The sequence below is a fragment of the Colobus angolensis genome, unplaced genomic scaffold (assembly GCF_000951035.1).
Source record: "Colobus angolensis palliatus isolate OR3802 unplaced genomic scaffold, Cang.pa_1.0 Scaffold241, whole genome shotgun sequence".
In the NCBI taxonomy this organism is placed as follows: Eukaryota; Metazoa; Chordata; class Mammalia; order Primates; family Cercopithecidae; genus Colobus; species Colobus angolensis.
Genome location: NW_012115611.1, coordinates 262,987 through 288,598, shown reverse-complemented (window position 1 = coordinate 288,598; position 25,612 = coordinate 262,987). Strand labels below are relative to the sequence as shown.

The window sequence follows — 25,612 nt, the reverse complement described above, 5'->3', positions numbered from 1 at the left end:
CGGGCATATCACCTGAGGTCAGGGGTTTGAGACCAGCCTGGCCAACATGGTGAAACCACATCTCTAAAAATACAAAAATTAGCCGGACATGGTGGCACACACCTGTAGTCCCAGCTACACAGGAGGCTGAGGCAGGAGAATCGTTTGAACCCAGGAGGTGGAGGTTGCAGTGAGCCGAGATCACGCCACTGCCTTCCAACCTGGATGACAGAGTGAGGCTCCATCTCAAAAAAAAAAAAAAAAAAAAGACATAAATTCTATTTCCAGTACTTATCCCTGTTAAATAAGTCCCAAAGATCTCTTCTTTTTTATAAATTACAATATGTAAATTATTCAGATTTATCTGCAAAACTATTCAGACAGATTTTACTCACAACTGACTTTTTGTTTTTTGGGTTTTTTTTTTTTTTTTTTGAGATGGAGTCTTGCTCTGTTGCCCAGACTGGAGTGCAGTGGCATGATCTCAGCCCATCACAACCTCCACCTCCCAGGTTCAAGCAATTTTCATGCCTTAGCCTCCTGACTAGCTGGGATTACGGGCACACAGCACCATGCCTGGCTAACTTTTGTATTTTTTATAGAGTGAGGGTTTCACCATGTTGGTCAGGATGGTCTCGAACTTTTGACCTCAAGTGATCTGCCCACCACAGACTCCCAAAGTGCTGGGATTACAGGTGTGAGGTACCATGCCCCGCCTGACAATTGACTTTTAAATAAAGTATTATCTCCTCTAAATTTCACAACTATAAATAAGTAACCATCACTTGTCTAGTTTAACACATTATTAATTTTGAAATTTTTTGGCCAACAAAATTTTGGTTAAAGGTGAACCTTTATAAACTAAACCTTCTTGTGCTTTAATAAAGCACATATTTAACAGAGGAACTAAATGTGAGACTTTGTTATTAAGGAGCCCCTTTTCTTCTAGTCATAGAGAAGGAAAGACATATTGTTATCCAAAGCTATTAGCTACTGTTTCAGACAGGTACTTGGAGAATGTAAAGAGAATACACCACACATTAGTACCAGCACTTAAGACAGAAGGGAAAAATGAACGGTGAGAACAATTAGAAATAACTACAAAAATATACTTACAGCCTCAAACTGCAATTGGCTATCCTTTAAGAAATCCTGAATTTTATCCTTGGGTAAAATGCTGAATCTAAATCGAAGGAGATCCATTTCTTGTTGAATGAACCAGCGTCTAAGTTCTTCACTGAAATGAAGACAGAAAGCATGAGTACAAACTAAAAATCCAGTGATTATTAAATCTAAGAAATGTTTATAAAACAATATTCAGACATAAGCAAGATGCCAATGGACAGCAGTTAAAAACATGCAAGTCCTCTATCATGGTAAGGAGAATATCAATACTACATACCACAATCTTCTAGGCATGTGTTGAGTACAGGGTACAGGGGGTATTAAAAATTAAAAGGATTAAATACAGAATGCTTCGAGCCTAGCTGCATTATTTTTAAATAACATAAAATACTTCATGCATTTAATGTAACTTCAAAATATTCATTTTATGTTAGAAAATAGGGGCTGGTATGGTGGCTCATGCCTGTAATCCCAGCATGTTGAGAGGTCAAGGCAGGCAGATCACCTGAGCCCAGAAGTTTGAGACCAGCCTGAGTAACTTGGTAAAATCCCATATCTACAAAAAAATTAGCCAGGCATGGTGGCATGTGCCTATAGTCCCAGCTTCTCAGGAGGCTGAGGAGGAAGGATCACCTGAGCCCACAGAGGTTGAGGCTGCAGTGAGCCGAGAAGGCACCACTGTACTCCAGCCTAGGCAATGGCATGAGACCCTAGCTCAAAAAAAAAAAGAGAGAGAAAAGAGAAAAAAAAAAAAAAAGAAAATGGGGAAATGGGGCACTCCTTTGGCTTGAGGTGTCTTTATAAATGCCACATAAAAGACACCAAATTTTTTAAGGCAACTTTGATCAGATTAACTTTGCAAAGGAAACTTTGCCTATGGCTTTACAATTTATAATTTCACAAAATTTAATATGCATACGTATACCGCAAGATTTAAAAGCAATAAAATGTTCATTTATAAGGCAGATACTAAGGGGCGTTACTGTTATATAATAAAATAATTACCCTGCTGGATGCAAAATATGATTTCACATTTTTAGGAGGTTTTCACAGATTGTCAGCAACGTATTTATTATATAAATTTCATAAACTACATATGCTTTTTTACAGAAGAAAAACTCTAGAACCAAAATTGGTAAGTAATTTACCAATTATTATCTTGGGATAGTAAGCAATTCAAGAGTCTCACTTGATAAGCCTATTAATTAAAAAAAAGACAACCATAACTAAATTATATGATGAAAATTAATGTGTGGGGAAAACCAGTTTTAAAAAAAGCAACTAACTTGACTACCTCTGGGTGGCACTATTAACTTAAAAAAACCAACTACCAAACAAAAATCTTAGATTTAACTGGCCCATAGAGCTCAAATTCCAAAAATCTGTATCAAATTCAAGTGTGGGTTTCATTAATTGTTTCTTATAAATATTATCTTTTTTTTGCAGGAAAAATATCAAAAGTCCTTCCTCCCAATAAAATCCTTTCCAATTTAAAATCCCAAATGAAGAGTCTCTCTCATAAACTTAAAAAGTGTTTCATCAGGCAAAATTTTGTGATAGAATTTTTTTCAGTATTTTTAAGTAAACAATTTGCTCCAATTTACTATAACAGTGTTCAACCCCATGATCAACTGGTTCCTGATGTTATTCTGGGTTTTCCTGTGTTCAGTACAACACATCAACTTACCACACACCAATTTATAAACCATGACACCAGATTTGACTGTGAGAATATAAACATATACTCACGACTGGCAATAAGCAAGCCGCAAAATAAAATGAGAAATATGATCTCTTCTTCGCGGTTCATATTCATCTTCTAAGTTTTCCTTAAAAATAATGACACATGAATAAAATAAATGCATTAGAATGGTAAGAGGTATAAAGAAATATTGAGCTAGCCTGAGCCAATGGTAAAGTAAGTTTCAAAAACATTTCTTTTTTTAGAGATGGGGTCTCGCTCTACCACCCAGACTGGAGGGTAGTGGTCAATCACAGCTCACTGTAACTTCCAACTCCTGGGCTCAAGTGACCCTCCAGCCTCAACCTCCCAAAGAGCTGGGACTACAAGCGACATCCACCATGCTCCGCTAATTTTTTATCTTTTGTGTAGATGGAGTCTCAATAGGTTGCCCAGGATAGTTACAAACTCCTGGTCTCAAGCAATCCTCCTACTCTACTCTCTCAAAGCAGTAGAATTACAGCCATGAGCCACCACACCCAGTCCCAAAACATTTCTTCTTTTTTTTTTTTCCTTTTTACTTTAAGTTCTGGGATACACATGCAGAACGTGCAGGTTTGTTACAATAGGTATACACGTGCCATGGTGGTTTGCTGCACCTATCAACCCATCATCTAGGTTTTAAGCCCCGCATGCATTAGGTATTTGTCCTAATGCTCTCTCTCCCCTTGCCCCAAACCCCCTGACAGGCCCTGGTGTGGGGTGTTCCCCTCCCTGTGGCCATGTGTTCTCATTGTCAAAACATTTCTTAATATGTTTTTCAGGGTAATTATCATTTACCTTAAGCTATCAATCAGATGAAACCGAGAAGCAAACTAATCTCAACAAAACTTCTTGAGTTTGGACCCCACTATTTTCTTCCCACCAACCCCTCTCTTTTAATTTTCTTCTTATCCAGCCTATATTCAGGGTGCTCACCACTTCAACAACTTCTTACACCAACCTCAGCTTCTTTAATTTCAACCATTTGGCAAAACCTAGATTCTTAATCTACAACTACACTCTGCAGTCCTAGTCTCAAAATGCTAAGAACCTCTGGAGAAAAAACACAACTACAGGAATTTGGAAAATATAGTTTCATGGCCTATAATCTCAACTAGATCCTTGTCAATAGATCCAAAATAATAAGCGCAAACATGTCTTAAGCACTTACTAGGTACCAGGCATAAAAGTGCCCTAAACATTTTTAAGGCATGAACCCATTTAATCCTTTAAAAAAAAAAAAAAACCTACAAGGTAGGCACTACTATAATCTTATTTTACAGATAAGGAAACTGAGGCACAAAGAAGTTATGTAACTTGTTCAGGGTCACAGAGTTTGTCCAGAGTAAGCAGCAGTATTGAGATTTGACAAAAAATCATCTTCCTCACCTCTCAGAAAATCTTCAGTCTTCACCAGTTGTCCCAAGACCCCTACTACAGCACCTTTCCCTTCTCTCTGAACAGATGACTTCACCTACTTTACAGAAAATAAAGGCTACCAGGCAGACTCCTTCAGTCCCAAGCTTCCGCATACACATGTGTGTTGCCTTCCACCCATCTCTACAAAGCATCTCCTCTTCCTGGCATGAAAAGCTATATTAGTCCATTCTCATGCTGCTAATAAAGATGTACTCAAGACTGGGTAAACCCATAAAAGGAAAGAGGTTTAACTGACTCACAGTTCCCCAGGGCTGGGGAGACCTCAGTAAACTTACAATCGTGGCAGAGGGGGAAGCAAACACGTCCTTCTTCACATGGTGGCAATAAAGAGAGGTGCTGAGCAAAACGGGGAAAAGTCCCTTATAAAACCATCAGATCTTGTGAGAACTCACTATCTAGAACAGCAGCATGGGGGTAACTGCCCCCATGATTCAATTACCTCCCACCGGGTCCCTCCCACAACACGTGGGGATTATGGGAACTACAATTCAAGATGAGATTTGGGTGAGGACACAGCCAAACCATATGAAAAGCTAATTCCTGCACCTAAACCCCGCAACCCATCTGCTTGTGCCTCTTAAAGACCCTGGCTTATCAAATGCTCTCTCAAAGTTTTATCTCTAAGCTCCCCTCTTCCCCATTCTATTCTAGATCTTCTGCTCAGCTTATAAACCTGTTTAAGTATCTCCTGTCATATGTGTACAAATGTGTGCTTGTATATCTTCTCTTTTCCCTAAAACAACCTCTATATTCTGCCCTATTTTTCTCTTTTCAGCTACACATTTTAAAAGAGTACATCTTCTATATCTACCTCTCCACCTTCCTTCTCCAACCACTGTCATTGTTCTGGTCTCTGCCCCTACCTACAAGGGCCCATCCAGTTGCTAAATCCAATGGACACTGTACAATTCATCTTACATGATCTATCTTAAGCTTCTGAAACTACTGTGGTTAAAAGCACCACCACAGAAACAAAATACCCAGATTCAAATCTTGGCTCCACCATTTACCATCTTATGAGCTTGGGCAAATTATTCAGTCTGTGAATAAATAGGCTCTATCTGTAAAACAGGGATGACAATAATATCTACCTCATAAGATTGCTGTATGAATTACATACATGGGCTAATACATGTAATGCACTTAGAACAAGGTCTGGTATATAGTAAACATACTATTAATATAAATATCTGCTGTTGTTATTCCCTATTATCATTATTAATATCATGATCATTATTAGTGAAACTCTAGGCCTCCTTGGTTTCTATGACACTACTATCCTGGTTCATCGCCTACTTCTAAGAAAGCTCCTTTCTATTCTCCTTCCCAAACTCCTCCAATTCCACTTTACCTTCAATACTGGTATTCCTCATGTCTTTACTTCCACCATTATCTCTTCTCTCTCAAATATCTTCCTAGGGTGCTCTTACCTACTCCTGGTGATTCCAACCTTCTGCTAAATCTATACTCCCACCAGATGTCTTCCTGTATATTCAGACCTGTATATCCAATTGTCCACTAGACATCTCCACAGGCACCTCAAATTCATGTTAAGAACTAAACTCTACATCTTCCAAGACTTGCTTCTCCTCCTGCATATCACATCGCAAAATATTACCAGCATCCACTAACTGCCCTAACTAGAAACCTGGGTGTCATTTATAACTCTTCTCTCTCCATTCCCCCTACAATCAGTCACTAAAACCTTTTGATCCTACCTTCTTAATACCTCTTCAGCCGGTCCCCTTCTCTCATTTAATTCAGACTCTCATCATTTCCAGGCTTCTAACTGGTTTCCCTCCTAACAGACATGACCCTGTCAATCTGCAGTTGGCAGTCATCTTCACAATATGAAAATCTAACCACATCTGTCAACATGCAGCTCCACTACTACCTCTTCTGGAAAGCCATCCCAAACCTCCCCAATCTGAGCTGCATAATTATGTATGTTTTTGGAGTTCCTGGGGCATGCATCTATAAACACAGTCATCGTCCTGTATTGCACAGGATACATTTGGCAATGTCTGGAAATATGTAGGGGTAGAAGCCAGAGATGCTACTGAGCATCCTACAATGCACAGGACAGTCCCTGCAACAAGGAATTATTAGACCCAAAATGATGTTAGTCCTGAGGTTGAGAAACCCTGCCATATTATAATCATCTGACTTCATATCACCACTAATAGACTGAAGAATCTCCAAGCAGAGATCATTTTATAAAGACATTAGTCTTTATAAAAGCCCAGTGCCTAATATAATACCTTTCCCACAAGTGACACTTGATACATACATATATAGAAACTGAAGGAACTTTTTTTTCCGTTTTTACTTACTCTGTAGGAAAACTTGAGCCTTCGAAGCTCACTCTCCAGCTTACTCTGGTATTGTTCAGTTCCTTTCACATAGCTAACTCCAAGATTTTCAACCGATTTTAATACTAAAAAAAAGAAAAAAGGTACAAATGCAAGATAATGTTTTAAAACTAAATCCAAGACAAAATCTACGGAGGGCAATTCCATAATTACTTGTTTATAGAATATGACAAGTAATTGCCAGTTTATTTCCTGTAACTACATTATATAAACTATATATGCTTATAAGATGATAATGTCCATCTATGTGCAGAAAATATCCATGTCTCATAGCATAATCTAATACCAGGGATTCTCAATCAGGGAAGAGGGATGGATGGTGAATAATCATTCCTGTACTGAGCTGCTGTTGCTGAGGAACAGAAAAGTATGTCAGTATGGGAAAAAAACTAGGCACTCCTTGTTTGCATCCTTCATCTGTGAGCTGCCTGTCAGGCAGCAAGCATCATTCACTTGGCATAGATTCAACAGGAAAAAAGCATCCCTTCCTTTCCTGATGAAGCCGAGGACAGGGCACAACAGTGAAGAAGAAGGACCATCCAATCAGCCAAATGAACCATCCTGAACAGATGCTACATACTGTTCAAAGGTTCCTAAAGCATCTTACCAATCTTTCCTCAGATGAATTATTCTCTGGAGGCATTTTTGAAGTCAAGAATGAAGAACTTCTAATTGTCTCATGAACATAAACTCCATGTCCCACAGGTATGCATATCCAAATTAATTATCCTCCCCTCATTCCTACTCTTCTTCCTGCCATGCCCATCTCCATCAGCAGAGTTTCTATGCATGAGATCATCCAAGCAGCAACTTCAGCCACTCCACACCTGCTCCCTCACTCCTGATATCCAGTCACCAAATCCTATCCATGTTACCTCCTCAGTATCCCTTAACTCTCTCCCTTCCTATCATTGCCATTGTCACTATCATAGTTCAGGCCCTTATCATTTCACCTCAAGTGCCAAACCCAAGGGACACTTTTCAATCACCATCTTAATCCCTATGAAGTATCTGACACTGCTAAGCTTTCTAAAACCCTTTTCTCCCTTGTCTTCATTCTTTCATTCAACACACAGGCACTGAGTGCCTCCTCTCTATATTAGCAGTGCTTACCCTGCTCCTCTAAGAATGATTAACAGTGTCTCACCTTTCATTCTGATTTCCCCACAGGATATCCTGGAACATAAGCTCTGAAGACAATGCTAGTGCTTCTGTTTCAATTCATGTCTAGCCCATTCTTTTCTCTAGCAACACACTGAGGATTAAGTAGGCCCCCAGGACAACGGCTACATCCTTCTTACACCCCGATATCATATCATTAGAATGGCACAAAATGCCCTCCATACTCCTCCATCCACCCTGAATTCCTGAACTTGTTACCGTTACCTCAAATATGAAATTCTCTTTCATGCTCCAAGCCTTTGTACAGGCCATTATGTCAGCTTGGAAAAACTCTTCACTTCTTCTCTGCTGGAAAATTTCTACTCATTCTTCAAGGTCCAGATCACATTTCAACTTCTCTAAGAAGCTTATTTAATCAGACTAAGTCAGTCACTCCCACTTTGTTTCAACAGCACCACCATTTACTTCTAGAGCAGTTAAAATACTGAATTATGACTATTATTTTGGATGTCTGTCTCCATGTACTAGAATACAACTTCAACAAAAAATAACATTATTCATCTCAAAATCCCTGCCACCTAGAACATATGGCACTCAATAATATGCACTGTACAATAAATAAATGAATGAGTACCAAACCCTCAACAAATATTTCTTGAATGGATTGCTGAATGAAGGAAATGAATTATCTCAATAAATATTTGTTGAATGGATTGCTGAATGAAGGAAATAAATTACCTTCATTCATTCTCACAAAGGGTAAGTAAGCTTCTCAAGAATATATACATTCTAATTTAAATAGTACTTACATTTAACTCTATCAATAGCCAAGTTTTCAAATTCTATTAAAGATATGTTTTCAGAAGGTGGCTGCAAGTAAAACTGAAGGCAATGAGGGTAGGAAGCATTCCTCTGGTCACCTGCCAACCTCAGCATCCTCCACTTTCTTTTGGAAAACTCCATCTTGGTCACCTTAGAAGGAAGCATATAAAAAGCATAAAATTATGGAAAATAAAGTTTAAAAAAAACACGAAAAAATAATTACACAAACAGAAAAAAAAAATGCACTTGAAGGCATGCACAAAATGTTAGCAGTGGCAATTCCTGGGTGACATCCTTCTTTCTTTTCCAGATTTTCTACAATACACCTATAATAATTTTGTAATGGGGGTGGAAGAGGCTCTAGAGCAGACGCGGGTGGTGATCCTAATTTTCAGCAACATGAAAGTCAGGTGATGTTGCCTGCCCACTATAGGCCTGTGTGTCAGTGCTCCGGGATCTTTACGATCCCAAGAGTTAATATAAGGTTTTACGTGGTCTGCAATTCTGAACTTAGAGGAGAGTGCTGTAGGTTCTGGCTAAATGAGGGTCTTACTTGATGGACTGGGTCCAGTTACTCACTTCCTCTGTTAGGACTCTGGGAAACAGAACAACTGTCTTTCGGAACTCCTTTTCGGGAGCATCCACAAGTGCCTTATAAAAGTTCCATCCGCAACACCCCTGCCCACTCCACTAGCAAACCTATCTGCCCCCAACTCCTCCCTGGTACCTGAGTGTCTGCCCCAACCAATCAACCAATACCCACCACTCTCAACCCGCCAAGTCTGTCCTTCTGCTCCTGCTGCCTGCAGAGTGATCTGTCTCGCCTTTCTCTCGACTTGCAAGCCTCAACAACAGGATTGCTCTCTGTCCTAAATTCGCGTGAGTTTCCCTTACCTGTAAGAATTCAAACTCGGGCAAACACAAACGCTGACAACCACTGCTCCCGGGTGGCGGGAGAGTTCATATGAAACCGGAAGCGGAAGCGATTAGCACAGAAGGCCCGCCCTCCCCCACCTCCCCTTGGCTGGTTGGAGGGGGTTGCGCCTGAGGCTCTGGGCATGCTCAGTGGAGCGCGTCTGGGAGCTCAGGGCGTTTCATCGACTTTGGCAGCTTTGAAATGCTTGGATGTCAATGTTTTGGGGATTTCTTTTTTCCAAATTTTAAGATGCATTTCCCGTACGTAGAGTCAGTAGCTTTTAACGGTTGAAACTGGGGTGCTGAATGCTAGGGGCGAAAACTCCCACACGCCGAAAATTGAACCAATGTAACTTCGTTTGGGGACACTAACAAATATTCCGTATTTTGAGGAGAATATGGCGCTTTAACCCGCAGGGCTGGCACTCATCACTTTCAATCTGGGGAGGAATGAGGGAAAAAGGCATTAGGATCCGTTTTGCTCACTATTAGGGGCTCTTTTTTTCCCTCGTTTAATCTTTCAGCGACGTATAAGGTCCTATACGGTCATATTACCCCCATTTGGCAGATGAGGAAACAGAAGTTACAAGATCATCGTTAGCTACATACAATACATAGTTTGAATTTCGTATTGAGCGGCAAACTCCTACTGGCAAGCTCCACATTCAGTTCGCTCCCCGCTCCCCGGCAATGCCTCGCACAGAGTAAGCGCGCGGCTGAATTATCTGTGGAATGAACTAGAATGAATGAAAGAATGAACATTCGCAGAAATCGCTCTGCAGTCTACAGGAATTAGAAGAACCCAGCCTCGGAGGGAAGATAGGGTGGTAGAAGTGGAAGCACTGGAGATGACGCGGACGTGCCGCTTACTTTCCAGATGTCTTACTGCAGACTCAAGCGGCGCGTCAGAGCCACCACACCAGTTCTGTCTGTAAGATTTTCGAGAACTGGAAATTAACTTCACTCGTGGCCTCTAGGAGGCGTGCCTCGCTTACAGATGTGCTGGAATGAGGCTCCGATATAGGTAGTCGTTAGGAGATCAACTGAATGCTTTGAAATGTTCATGTTTTTAGAAATGCAAACTACATAGAAACAATATCAAGCTTCAAAGCATCTACCCAGCCTGGACTAAACTGTGGCTGGCATTGACTTTATACCAGGACCCGTTCTAAGTGGTTTACATATCAACTCATTTTATTCTCATAACCATTTAAGATAGGCTATTCCCCCCCCCTCCCGACCCACCACCACTACCCGAGACAGAGTCTTGTTCTTTCGCCCACCCTGGAGTGCAGTGGAGCGATCTCGGCTCACTACAACCTCTGCCTCCCCGGTTCAAGCAATTCTCCTGCCTCAGCCTCCCGAGAAGCTGGGATCTGTAATCCCAGCTAATTTTTGTATTTTTAGTAAAGACAGGGTTTCACCATGTTCGCAAGCTGGTCTCGAACTCCTGACCACGTGATTCGCCCGCCTCGGCCTCCCAAAGGTTATTATATTAAACCTATTTTCTAGATACGGAAACTGAAGAACAGAGAAGTTAAATGAAGTCAAAAGGACACATAATGTCAGAGCCATGTTCAAACCCAGAGAAACTCTCTAGGCCCCACTGTGCTAACGATCTCACTATACTAATTCCAGTAGTATAACAGCAGAGCTTCACCTCATTTCTTCCTCTGTGTATCAAATACATAATACAAATACTTCACCTGGTCCGAGGAAGACACCTGAAAGCATATAAATTGCCTGAAAAATCCTGCAGCATAGACCATAAGAATATTTACATGAATATCTTATCTCTGGATTTCAAACAAATTTAAATATTATAAATTACAAAGAAAAAAGATATAAAGACTTGACGATAAAAATACAAAATTACACATGTAATAAATTCACAAAAGTATTTTGCACTCATCAAACTAGAGAAAAGGTCTACCAAAAGTATAACATCAAAAAGGTTAATGCCATCAGGATACAAAGCAGTTAATTCATTAGGAAAAAAATCCTAAGACACAAAGAGAAAAATGGGAAAAGAAGAACAGTTAACTCATAGAAAAAATAACTAATGTTAAATATGAAAAATGTTTTTATCACTAGCACAAATAAATTTTCTCCTGCAAAATTGTCAAGGATTTTATAATGAAATTACTCAGTGTTGCCACCTGTTTTGCTCCTCATTTAAACCCTTGAAGGTCTTTATGATTCCTATATGGTGTAGTTCTTTAAATAATTATAGCCCTCTACTATAGAAGTTCTTTATCTTTTGGAAGATTAAGAACTTCTGTAGTAGAGGGATGTAATTATGTCCATGAACCACTGGACAATGTGATGAAAGTTCTCCTCAGAAAAATGCACCTACACACGCATCTATACTATTTCAAGAGATTCAGGATCACCGTATGTGGCTGGTCAAGAATTCTAGCACCACTAGGTTTTAAGCTTTCTTTGGATGAGCCCTTTTGTTCATCTTTGTGATCCCCAAAGTACTTGCTACAATATCTGCCCAATTAAGAGATGAAGTCGCCAGTGTCATTTTATGACCAATTCAGAGAAAACTGGAAATATATGTTCATGCTTAACATACCAATATCTTCCTATGTCACATAATAGCTGCCTTTTCATCATATTAAAAACCGATTTTAAGCCCCCGGGAACAAAATAGCCTGTGTTGGTCAGCTATTCCAGTATTTTGATTGTTTCTAAATGCCACAGTTTTGGTCACTACCTCACTGTGAAGTGTGTTTTTCTGAATCCAGAGGCAATTGCAATATAAATCTGCATATCACAGTAGCATTACTGCTACTGTGATATGCAGATTTAATCACAAATGTATAATAATGTTATACATTTCAGCAGCCATGTTCGGTAAATCACTGTGAGCTCTTTCATGTATTCACTTCATCTAAAAAAAATGGATTGACGCAATGCTCAGCCCTGGCAACTGAGATTCTTGTAAATTACAGACATTGACCTCACAATCATGGGGAGGAAAACATACATAAACACGTAAGTTTTACTTCCACTGAATCATAGCATCTCAAAAACAGGGACGATTGTTTCGTTCATTTCTGTGACCCCAGTCAGTACCTGGCACTCCATGGGCCCTCAACAAATACTTATGACACTGAATTGTTTTTGTTTTTTTCTTTTGTTTTATTTTGTTTTTTGAGACGAAGTCTTGCTCTGTCGCCTAGGCTGGAGTGCAGTAGTGCGAACTTGGCTTACTGCAACCTCCGTCTCCTGGGTTCAAGCAATTCTCCTACCTCAGCCTCCCGAGTAGCTGGGATTACAGGTGCCCGCCACCATGCCCAGCTATTTTTTGCATTTTTAGTAGAGATGGGGTTTCACCACGTTGGCCAGGCTAGTCTCAAACTCCTGACCTCAGGTGATCCGCCTGCCTCGGCGTCCCAAAGTGCTGGGATCATAGGTGTGAGCCACTGTGCCCGACCAACACTGAATTGTTGAGTACTGTGAGAGACTATGAAAAAAACTGCTGGGTTCAGCTTCCCTTTAAACAGATGGTTTGAATCAAATGTGACTCCAACCTATAAAACTTCAAGTCCTCATCTGAAAACTTTATACACATTCCTTCCAGAATGAGTTGGCTTCCTAGTTTAGCCTGTAATAAAGCACAGAGTACCTTCTCTGGCAGAATTTCCATGAATCGTCACTGCTCAATTCAGTGCCTGCCCTGGGCATTACCCAGCTACAGACAGACTGCCCCATGTGGCATTCAACCTGAGATAACTCCTCCACAGCTCCAGAACTTCTATCCCAAAAGGTGTCACACTTACAGCTGATAATTTAGTTGCCATGCTTGGTAAATCTAAGTAAGTGTTCATTCCTCCTCTGTGTGGGGTGTGTCACCCTAAAAACCAAAGGCGTGGTAAGCTTCTTTACTAAGTAAGCATGCTATAAACTCTAGGTCCTACCAGCTGCGTTTGCCATGAAAAGCAGAGAACAGGAGGTATTTCCAGCAAGATAGCTGACCCATAAAAGCTAAAGCAGAGTTAGCCAACCTGTGGCCCTCCACCCTCCCCATTTCACTGCCTACATCTGGGAGTTGGCTGGGAACCAACCTAAAGAAAGCACTTCATTATTTCGCCATTTGCTTTAGATTGCTTTTTTTGGTCAAAATCAAGGAGCAGGAGAACTGAGAGGAAGCATGTTCTTAAGGGTAGCACGGTGAAGAAACACTACCCTTCCATATATCAACATTATTTGATGTGTTCCAGAAATAGTAATTAAACATTTACTAAGTGCCAGGAAACATTTTCTATGCTGGGGATATGAGAATGATGAGAGAGCCAAAAAATCCTACTCTCATAAAACTTCTAATGGGAAAGAGAGACAATAAACAAGTTAAAGGCATAAATCATTATGTTAGATAACAACTACTAAACAGAAAAAAATTAATCAGAAAAGAAGAATGTAAAGTTTTGCAAGGAGATATTGAAATTTTAGAAAGGATAACCAGGAAAGGCTGGCTAAGAATGTGGCCATGAAACAGAGACCAGAAGAAAACTTGGGATTTAGTTATGTCTATCTTTAGGAGAATAGCCTTTCAGGTAGATGGAAGGCCAATCTTAATTCACTAGTATTTAAGACATTACGATATTGGTACAAGAATAAAGTCATCAATCAATGGAACAGAATAGAAAACCCAAACATGGTCCCACACCTATGAGGAAACTTAAGTGTATGACAGATCCACTGTACAAATCAATGGAACAAAAAAATAGACAATTGTAAATGGTGCTGGGACAACTGGCTGTCTATAGGGAGGGAAAAATGTATTCCCTACCTCCTACTATATAAAAAATCAATTCCAGATGATTTAAGAACTTGTATATGAAAGCCAAAATTTTAAGAATTTAAAACAAATATATAGATGGTCTTTATGGTCTTGATGGTCCAAAGAATTTATTAAATAAGACATTAAGAAAAAGCATAAGCAGTTCTGGAGTTGGATAATGGTGATGTGTGCACAACAATGTGAATGTAGTTAATGCCACTGAACTGTACACTTACAAATGGTTAAAATGGTAAGTTTTGTGTTATGTATATTTTAATTCTTTTTAAAAAAAAAGCAAGCTAAAAAGAGAAAGATTGATCATTTTAACTACATTAAAATTGAGAACTTAAGGGATTTTGCATAGGGAGGGAGTTTCTGTTCATTTGTTTTTTTAAGACAGGGTTTCCTGTTGCCCAGGCTGGAGTGCAGTGATGCGATCACTGCCCACTGCAGCCTCCACCTCCTGGGCTCAAGCAGTCCTCCCACCTGAGCCTCTCAAATACCTAGGACTGTAGGCACAAGCCACCAAGACTGGCTGATTTTTAGATTTTTTTGTAGAGACGTGGCTGCACTATGTTGCTCAGGCTCGTCTTGAACTTCTGGACTCAAGCAATCCTCCCGCCTCGGCCTCCCAAAGTGCTGACATTACAGGCATAAGCCACCACACCTGACCTTTTTAAAAGTACATAGAAGTTTTTAAAGTACATAAATATACAGTTTTTTGTGATCCACAAATTCGGAGATGATAAAATTAACACAGGGTCAGTGTTAGTATCAAGATATAGAAAGGGAACCTGAACAAGTATTTCACAATGAAGGAAATGTAAATGATCAATAAACATATGGAAATATGTTTAATTACATTAGTAATTGAAGAAATGCAAATTAAAACCACAATGAGATAATATTCTACAGGTGCCAGATGGACAAAAGTTCCAAAGTTTGAAAATATGGCGTGTTGACTAGGAACTCGTATGCTGTAGGTAAAAGTGTTAATTGATACAACTACTTTGAAAAATGTGGCATTACCTCATAAATTTGAAAACATCTGACCCTTTATCCCACTATGTGATTCTATTCTAAGTATATTCTCTAGAGAAAGTTTTGAGCATAGACATCAAAACACATGGATAAGAACATTCGTGGCAATATCAAAATAGTAAAACACTGGAAACCATCCATCATGAGAAATGGATAAATTGGGCTGGGCACAGTGGCTCACACCTGTAATCCAACACTATGGGAGGCTGAGGAGGGTGGAACACTTGAGCCTAGGAGTTTGAGACCAGCCTGAGCAACACGGTGAAACCCTGCCTCTACAAAATATACAAAAAATAGCCAGATATGGTGGCGTGAGCCTGTAGTCCCAGCTACTCTGGAGGCTGAGGTGGGAGGATCACCTGAGGCTGGGAGGCTGCAGTGAGCCATGATCCTGCCACTGCACTCCTGCTGGGAGACACAGCAAGACCTTGTCTCAAAAAAACAGAGAGAGAGAAAAGGAAAAAGAAATAGATAAATAAATAAATTCTGCTGTATTCATACAATGGATTTTTTTAAGTAAAAAATGAGTGAACTACAATTACAGTAATCATATCGACATGGATGAATCATATAAATATAATGTTAACTAAAAAATCAAGTCATAGGACAATACCGTATATGCCGGATATTTTCCATTTCCCACCCCATCACCTAAAACCACTCTAGCCCCCTCCCCTGCTCTCTGTTCCTAAATGAATGGACCATATAAACGGATTTCTGTGCTTTCTGCTTCCAGTTAGGTTAGGTCAATTAAAAGCCCCAAAAGGAAAATAGGAAGAAGAGAAGAAAGTGAGATCAATGTATTTATCCCCACAGCTGCCTCCCTGCAAGGCCGCCTGTGTCCCTCAACCTGTCATTGCTTCTCTCAAGGTGGCAACGGACTCTAAAGGACTCTGTCACTTTGGGTCTGGTAACAGCTCCTTTTCCTCTACCTTTCAGGCCTAGAGATAGTAACATACTGACTTCGAGTAAGCCCTGCTTAATTGTACTATCCATTGTGGTTCCCTACTCCCTTTGTAAATAATCTCTACCAAAAAAACCCATCCTTGAATTAGCATTATTTTTATTTATTTTTATTTTTTATTTTTTGAGACAGAATCTTGCTCTGTCACCCAGACTGGAATGCAGTAACACGATCTTGATCTCGGCTCACTGTAACCTTCGCCTCCTGAGTTCAAGTGATTCTCCTGCCTCAGCCTCCCAAGTAGCTGGGACTACAGGCACATGCCACCACGCCCAGCTAATTTTTGTATTTTTAGTAGAGAGAGGGTTTCGCCATGTTGGCTAGGCTGGTCTCAAACTCCTGACCTCATGATCCGCCCACCTTGGCCTCCCAAAGTGCTGAGATTACAGGCGTGAGCCACTGCTCCCAGCCAAATTAGCCTATTTTGAGTATGCCATCTGTTCCTCGTTGAACCATGACTGATACTATTCAGCATTTTTATAAAAGCCTTTTGAAAGTGGAATAATACATACTGGAGTACATACTGTCAGTGGGAAAAGATCAAATTCAAGATAGTGGCTAACTCTGGGCAGAAGAAAGAAGATGCACAGGTGGGGACCTTTGGCCCTCTCTTTTCTCTCCCTGTTAGACCCAAGACAGATCCAACATTGTAATAGAGGCTGAGGTTTCAGGGCACCGACTGCTGATGCCTCAGTGGGGAAGTTTCCTGCAGAGCACATACACTTGTTAGGTCCCCTGACAACTTCTGTGCATAGATCTGGGAAGGGAGCAAACCCTGACAATACAGTTCCTCTTCCTTATCTGTCTCCCTTGTCTCTGAATCTCTCTGGTGCCAGGATGCAAAGGTCCTTTTTACTGAGTCAGCACCCTCACCTAAATTCTTACCACAACTTGATGGCGAATTTCATCTCTTGCTGTAATGACACGGTCGGGAGTCACCTGAACCTCCCAGACAGAATTCATCCTACCTAGAGCTTCACAGCATCCTAGATGCATCTGAGAGATGATAGTGGGAAGCATTTGGATGTACTAGTCTGGCCCTCTCACTTGGTGTACCATACTTTGGCGCTGAGTCTGGCCACAGGATGGAAGGAAGAGACACACAGGACAGGAACCATATGGAGTTTAATCCAATATCTTTGCTTTGAGTTTTTCCATATGGTAAGTGAGGTTAGTGGGGGGTATGAAGCGAAATGAATCTCACCCTGAACATAGTATTCAGCAAAACCGTTCACTCTTGGTGTTATCTATAGATACAGAGGACTAAAAAAGAGTGCAGGAAAAAAAAATCTCACCTTGGTTTAGCCACGGGGAAATAATTTTCAATACTGGTATTTATGAGCACCACTTATTTATGGATAATGACTCTATGACCCACAGCTTCAGGCATCTCATTGCTGTGTGTCAGATTAACTTTTTGGCAGAACTTATTTTATTACAGTACTAATTATTCATGCCAGCTTAGAGCATCTGAAGATTATAAGAAATACTTATTTTTAGTAAGAACATAACACAATATGGTGCCTAACAATTTAGTAGAATATCCCTGATTGTTCTTTCCCTATTTAAATTTAAGCCGGACTAAAATCTACTTGAAGACCCATCTGCCCAGAATCATCTTATTTGTATTTAAAAGAATTGAAGAAAGGAGCCTAAGAAAAGAATCTAAGTAACAAAGAAACTACCTTCAGGCCGCGCGGTGGCTCAAGCCTGTAATCCCAGCACTTTGGGAGGCCGAGACGGGCGGATCACGAGGTCAGGAGATCGAGACCATCCTGGGTAACACGGTGAAACCCCGTCTCTACTAAAAAAAATACAAAAACTAGCCGGGCGAGGTGGCGGGCGCCTGTAGTCCCAGCTACTCGGGAGACTGAGGCAGGAGAATGGTGTAAACCCGGGAGGCGGAGCTTGCAGTGAGCTGAGATCCGGCCACTGCACTCCAGTCCGGGCGACAGAGCGAGACTCCACCTCAAAAAAAAAAAAAGAAACTACCTTCAAATACAATTTCACTTTATGCTCTATAATTGATGGCACTTTTCAATGTTCTGTTCTAAAATGACTTAATTATTTCACATGAATCCATCTCGATCCTGGTAACATCAGTTGCTCTCTGTTTGAGCTAAAACGATTCTGAATATTTGAGTTTTTAACATGAGACTGATTATTTGGTCATGAGCTCCTTGAGACTAAGCAGACTATCTCACCCATTTCTGCACCCCTGCCTCTACCATAGTCCCTGACATAGACCAGACAGTCCAAAGCTGTCGGCTGAACTAAATTGAACTTCTCTGTACTTATCCCTAATTCCAGATGGGCTTACATACACTTTATGATGTAATCCTTCACAGAAGACGTGTTTTCACTCTAGATTTTGGCTTTCCCATTGAAATTCCTGATCGCAATATTTTCTCTCAGTTGGCTGATTTTTGGAAACTGAAGTAGGTGTAAATATGATCCTGTTATAATGCCAAGATTGAATTCCAACTTGATTAGCTGATAATCACATCCAAGAGTCCGCATTCTCAGTGAGAAAACAATATTAATATTTCAGAAAGTGGAAATTAGAGAAAAATAATAAATCTTCCTTTCTCTGACTAATCAAAACTTGAAGATCAATGTTGAGAGCTATCCAGAGTACAGAGAGGAAAGGGACTTTCCTGATGCATGTGGAATCACTTCATCTGCATTTTCGTCTCTTTGAGCAACAAAATATAATCTATCACTTAGGAACCAAGTAGTAAAAACTTTATCTTTCTATAGGGTACCTGATTTTTTCCTATGAGGTTAATTATTTTAGGGTCAGTGCCCTAGCAGTAGTCGAGTATGTACTTGGGACTACACCCTAGACTTCTCACCTACTTCTACTACTTCTCACCTAGGCATCTCACCAACTGCTTTCTTTAAGGGTCTCTGCCCCACAGTGCCCCAGGGAACGGCCCCAAATCAAATGCTTCAGTTTCTTTCACAGGGAAGGGATCCTTTCCCCTCCCCACTCAACACCTCCTCCTCCTCACCTAACCCACACACAGAACCAGGCCACACAGGCAACTCTTAGAACCAAGGTCAGTCTTCCCCAGAGTACAGTTATGAAGCAATTATGTTGTTTTGTGCTTTCTCCAGTGGAATGACAGGAGCAGCTGTTTTTCTAGAAACTGATTAATGACCTTCACTGTGGGAATTTTCTGTCTGCTGTGTAGAGTTAATGCAATCTTTTTTATTGTCTAGTAGGTCCAGATCTTTCCAATTATATTTGTTTCATATTAATAATAATACAGTATTGGCACTTGTAAAGCACACTATAGTTTTCAAAGCAATTTCATTTTTATGATTTAACCCAGGATTTCTCCAAGCAATTGATTCTCTGGGGTCCCTTTATTTTATTATAATTTCCTTTTTATTCTTTCCATTTTTTTCCATTCATTTTTATGAAAAGTTTCATAAAAAGCATATCCTGGGTCATCTGGATGACCATGTTATTTCCAAATTGTACCATATGCCAGCCACTCATGTGACCCTAATGGGATTGGTGACACATATGAGCATCTGAAATGACACAGCTTGGCTTAAAATGTACTGGTAAACATAGCTAGCTAGCTGATCAAAGATTTGCAGGTTATAAAGTAAAAATATCAACCATCACCCTGCATCATTATTGCTTTCAATTTGGATTTTTTTCCCCTAACAATTATAAAGACAGAAGTAGGCTGGGTGCAGAGGCTCAGGCCTGTAATCCCAGCACTTCTGGAGACTTAGGCAGGCAGATCACCCGAGGTCAGGAGTTCAAGACCAGCCTGGTCAACATGGTGAAACCCCACATCTACTAAAAATACAAAAACAGAAACAAACAAACAAAAAAAACTAGCTGGGCATGGTGGCGGGCACCTGTAATCACAGCTACTTGGGAGGCTGAGGCAGGAGAATCATTTGAATCAGGGAGGCAGAGGTTGCAGTGAGCCAAGATCGCACCACTGCACTCCAGACTTGGCAACAGAGAGAGACTTCATCTCAAAAAAAATAAAAAATTAAAAAATTAGTTAATTTAAAAAGACATAAGTGAGGCTGCCCAGGTTATCCAGCCAGTGCTTTACTGGTGTCACAAGTGGAAGTATTGTTCTGATTCTGTCTCTGTATGTGCCAAATTACAACAATATGCAAGTAGTATCTATTACAATAAATATACAATGAAGGATTTTCCAGTCAGATTTTCTCTCTTGCATTTTGAAGTGAACAATTAAATTGGCCCACCAATAAATTGTAGTGGATAAAAACAAAATCATTTTTAAAATCTAAATAAATAACTATGATGATGCCAGTGATTCAGATGATAATCTGTTGCACTCAAAAAAAAATCATGTAAAAAAATAAGTGACTAAATCTTCCTATCATTAACCTCAACATATTCTCTTCAATTTCAGCAAAGCATCATCTAGCAAATTAAATTAATGTCAATTTGAAATATATTGGTTTTTATCATTTGGCTTGTATTTAATATGTAAATATATTTGGCTTTTATGTGCATATTTCATGCATAAACATAGAAAAACTTAGCTTTTATGTGGACATATTAGCTATAAACATAGAAAGACATAGCAATAACAATGACATAAAAATCATAGACATCAACTCTGGGTATTCTAATAATCTAAATATTATCTTCCCCTTAAGGACTTTTTTACATTACTTTCCATTACTCAAGTTTGAGAATTATAAGTTTAATCCTAAAATAGGTTAACAGGAAATCTTTTGATTTATAATGCTACTCATAGAATAAGTGCACCTTTAGTAACTTAAAATGGTTTTTGACAAATTTAGAAATCTTAGAAAACTATCTTCTTTAAAAAAAATCAATTATTACTTTCCACTTCAACAGTCATTTTATTTGAATAATGGACTCTTATGGCTGAGTTCTTTCCAGAATGCACTGGCTTAGGGAGAGAAGTACTAGGCCTTTCGAGTATTTATTTTGTGGAAGATAAACAACATTGTTATATAAGGCACTCTTCCAAATAGCTTAAGGTTGTTTAGAACATCCATTAACCCTAATGGAGTTACAAAATATTAAGGCAGAAAAATATGCTTTAGTAGTTATGCCTTTGAGAGGCTAGAGGCTAAATAAACAAAATGTCTTAGCGATGACATTTTATATATTTATTTCTTAACCCTATGTTGATAACCATATAATTTTCCTATATCTGTTAGACACCTAATTTTTAATGTACAATTTAAAACTCAACAACTACCTTAAAATCAATTAAACCCATGGAAAAGTGCTGGGGAAAACACTGAAAAGTAAAAAATGCCTTCTAATGATTCAAGTATGTACTTAAATGCTGCTCTTGAAGAATCAAGTTAACCTGAAATGAATCTATCTCGCTGTCTCTCTCTGTCTGTCTCTCTCTCTATCCATATTCTAACTTTTATATATTTTTTTCAAATGAAACTCTGCTCAAAAACTAAATTAATAACAAAATTACTTAGCAGATATTAATATTTAAAATGTGTTTCTTTTCCTAAAATATTTTATATTTTCAGCATAAAAGGCCCAGGTGAGGCAATATTTCATATTTGGGGGCTTGAATTTGGAAGCAAAAGTTTAAATTTGAAAGCAAGAATTTTGTGACCCCTCAGAGTGAGACTGAAAGTTCTGTGTTAGCTTTTGGCCTCCCAGCCAGTAAATAGGAATGTCTTCTGAAGTGCCTGTCCTGAATAGGTACCATGGAGAAAGCAAAGAAAAGCAGAACCAGAGTTACATCACATTCAGTCTAAACTCATTCTTGACTTCAACACTCATAGAATCAATAATCTACGGGTTTATTGTCAGGTATATTTCTCCCATTCTTTTTCTGTTGTTGTTGTTATTGAGACAGAGTCTTCACCATGTTCGCCAGGCTGGTCTCAAACTCCTGACCTCAAATGATCTGCCTGCCTCGGCCTCCCAAAGTGCTGGGATTACAGGCGCAAGCCACTGCACCCAGATTCTCCTATTCTTTTTTCTTTCTTTTTTTTTTTTTTTTTTATGAGATGGAGTTTTGCTCTTGTTGCCCAGGCTGGAGTACAGTGGTGCGATCTTAGGTCACCGCAACCTCCACCTCACGGATTCAAGCAATTCTCCTGCCTCAGCTTACCGAGTAGCTGGGATTACAGCATGGACCACCATGCCCAGCTAATTTTGTATTTTTAATAGAGACGGGGTTTCTCCATGTTGGCCAGGCTGGTCTTGAACTCCCGACCTCAGGTGATCCACCTGCCTTGACCTCCCAAAGTGCTGGGATTACAGGCATAAGCCACCATGCCCAGCCAACTCTCCCACTTTTAAGACTACCATACTTGACTATGATTTGAGCTCAGGGTCAACCTGGGTTTCAGCTCTGACAACAGTCTTTCAAAAGAGAGGTAGTAGGAAGGATAATAAAAGAAGAAAAAAGGTCCTATGCACGCTAGGTACTGAAGCAGTGGTATCCTGCTCTTAGGATAGTCAGATCTTACTTCTGTTTTCACAACAAAGACCTTTAAGCAAAAATAAATAAATAGCCCTAAAGCATCATGTGTTTGAAATCAGTTACCTATTTCTCCAAAATCTCCTTCTCTCACAGCAACATTACTATTAGGATGGAAAATTTAACTGGCAACTTTCCCTATCCCTTTTTGATAAGAGGGAAACCTTTTGAATCGAGATACTTTAATAAAGAAATAAAGGTACTTCTTGATCCGCCTGCCTCGGCCTCCCAGAGTGCTGGGATTAGTGGTGTGAGCCCCTGCACCCGGCCGGGGACTGTTGTTTCTAAAGGCTGAACCAGAACTATGCTAGTACAGAAAATAGCAACCCAATTTTAAACTATGATTTATTAAAGAAAAATCAATGTCTAACTTTGAAAAATGTGCTCATTTAAGTCAACTAATAAAGAAACCAACAACCTCATCACTCTTACCTATGGGAAGATTGAGTTCAAACTAGAAGGTACACAGTAAACTATACTCAAGGGTCCGAAGCCCATCCACTATCCGGTTTTCAGATCCCTCAACATGCACACACTCGCACACATACACACACACAAGCTCACACAGGCACATGAGACAGGACAGCAATGAACAGCAAGTATCCTTGCCCACTCAGAGCTGAAGCCCAGGATGTTATTCTATTCTAGATCTCCTCTCATGCAGAGGAGCTGAAGGTTCTCAAGGTGGGCTAAAGTTCCTGGACTAAGATATTTCAAGTACTAGGTGCTTGTGAGGACAGAGGGAGTATAGGGTGCAGATGCAACTATAAGGGCTGAAAAGTCAAGTCCAAAATGGACAATGCATCTGCAGGCCTTGGCTCCTGATGCAGGGAAAGTCCGAGAGGGCTTAAACTTCAACATTTGTCCCTCTCATATTATAAGTTCTTTTTGAAATTACCCTTACCCTTCAGTAAATAACTTCATATTGAAATATAGAGTGAACACAGTGATGAAAAGTTGGGGGGTTGGATGGGAGGGTGTCTGCTCCATTTCTCTGTCCCCAGGGTTTAGCAGATAAAGAACATCAGTCCTTCTGTGGAGTTGCCAAGTGGTGCTTTTGGCAAAAGAAAGAGACTCGTATGCTAAACCACCACCTCCACTGCCTGCAGAATAAATTAAACCCCTCTGCCCCTGAGGAGCACCTCCATTTATTTATTTATTATTCCAGCAAGGTTCTGCTACTTTAAAGACACACCCTCAACTTAGGTAAAATCACTGAAGAGTAAACCAGAAAATATAAGAGAAAAGAAGTGGAATATAGATTCTCAGCTCTCCTCCCTACATCCAAACATGAGACAGATTCTGGCTCATCTGTCTCCTATATCCCCTCCCTTTAATTAACTCCAAAATAATCAGGCTCAATTCTTCATTGGTTTCAAAATGAGTATCTATCCACTGATACATTTAACAAAAAATTGTTGGATGCCGAGCATGGGGTGAACTGGAAAAGAAGGCAAGATAGGATATGAGGAGCTCAGGAAGTTATCGCATCGGACATTTTAGTCCAGGACAATTCCTAAATGCTGACCCTAGAACCATTGATGGCATGGGGTTGGTCTGCTTAAAATGAGTAAAAAAAGAACCACAGGTATAGAAATGTAACTAATGCAAGGTTGGGAAAGTTTTTTTTTTCTGAGAATATGTCCTTTTTTTGTTAAAATGTCCTTTCTTTTATTAATATGAGATGGTATAGTAAGGAGATTTTTTTTTTATTTACCAAGTTGAAAATTCTATCAGTTAATCAAAGTTTTTAGTTTCATAAAATCATAAAATTTGGTAATACACATTAAAGCCCCAAATAAACCTTAGCATTTTATAATAGATTATAGTTTATAAAGGGCATGTGCATTATCTCACTGAATTCCTACCTTCCCCTTGAACACACACACGCACACATACATACACACAGAAAAAGAGCGAGAGAGAGAGAGAGAGAAAGAGAGACAGAAATTCAGGCACAGAAAGAATTGTTCACAGTAGTAGGGCTAGTAAGTACAAAGGAAAGATGAAAACTTAGGCCTTTAGATTTGAATCCCAGTGTAAGAAACAGTGTGAAGTTATAGTTGGCAGGACTTGGTGACAGATGGAATAAGGGAGAATCGAATGGGGGAGGCAGGAAAAGCAAGGCAGGCAGAGAGGAGAATACAGAATCAAAATGATTCAGGTTTTGTTTGTTTTAGGTTTGGTTTTCTCCTATAACTGCTTCATTCTAAAATGCATTGTCTTCATGTTATTTTAAATTATGTAGCAGCACATTCTTTTGGGCTTGAGAGTCATCTTACACAAATGAAAATAAATTAGCAAGATGGCAATTTTTATTATTTAAAGGAAGTAAATGCTTCTCATAATTTGGAGGGAGAGGGGAATGAAGGGGAATCCACTAATTTATATGAGGGTCCAATTTTGTAGCTGTTAAAATTTTGCTCTCCATTGTGACATGCAACCCCCTTCATTTCTGCAGGGAGCCCTGCTTCCCAGGGCCAACCCCCTGAAGGCCTCATTTGCGTCCAGCCTTCCCAAGCTTCCACTCCTCATCTCTTTGTTCTCATCATTCCCTCAGCACAGTGTACCAGTCTGTGAATTGATGTATTTTTTTAAAAAACGAATGTCTAAAGTTTATTTGTTGTTGTTGTTGATGATGATGTTGTTTTGTTTTGTTTTGTTTTTGAGACAGAGTCTCACCCTGTCCTCCAGGCTGGAGTGCAATGGCGCGATCTTGGCTCGCTGCAACCTCCACCTCCCAGGTTCAAGCAATTCTCCTGCCTCAGCCTCCCGAGTAGCTGGGACTACAGGCACATGCCACCACGCCCAGCTAATTTT

General features: G+C 39.8%; 1 protein-coding gene across 2 annotated transcripts in view; it reads right to left on the bottom strand.

The window, feature by feature from the left end:
- The window catches only part of PRIM2 (primase, DNA, polypeptide 2 (58kDa)), a 410,194-nt gene that overhangs the window by 314,758 nt on the left and 69,824 nt on the right, over positions 1 to 25,612 (bottom strand). The window contains exons 1-5 of one of the 2 annotated variants that reach the window (XM_011945620.1): positions 9,478 to 9,560; positions 8,571 to 8,733; positions 6,601 to 6,704; positions 2,854 to 2,933; positions 1,096 to 1,216 (exon numbers count right to left, since the gene is read on the bottom strand). In XM_011945620.1, the coding sequence (XP_011801010.1) occupies positions 1,096 to 1,216; positions 2,854 to 2,933; positions 6,601 to 6,704; positions 8,571 to 8,724 (459 nt within the window). In that variant the 5' untranslated portion in view covers positions 8,725 to 8,733; positions 9,478 to 9,560. Of the gene's footprint in view, positions 1 to 1,095; positions 1,217 to 2,853; positions 2,934 to 6,600; positions 6,705 to 8,570; positions 8,734 to 9,477; positions 9,561 to 25,612 lie in introns of those variants that run through there. The other variant, XM_011945621.1, reaches the window with a different exon arrangement.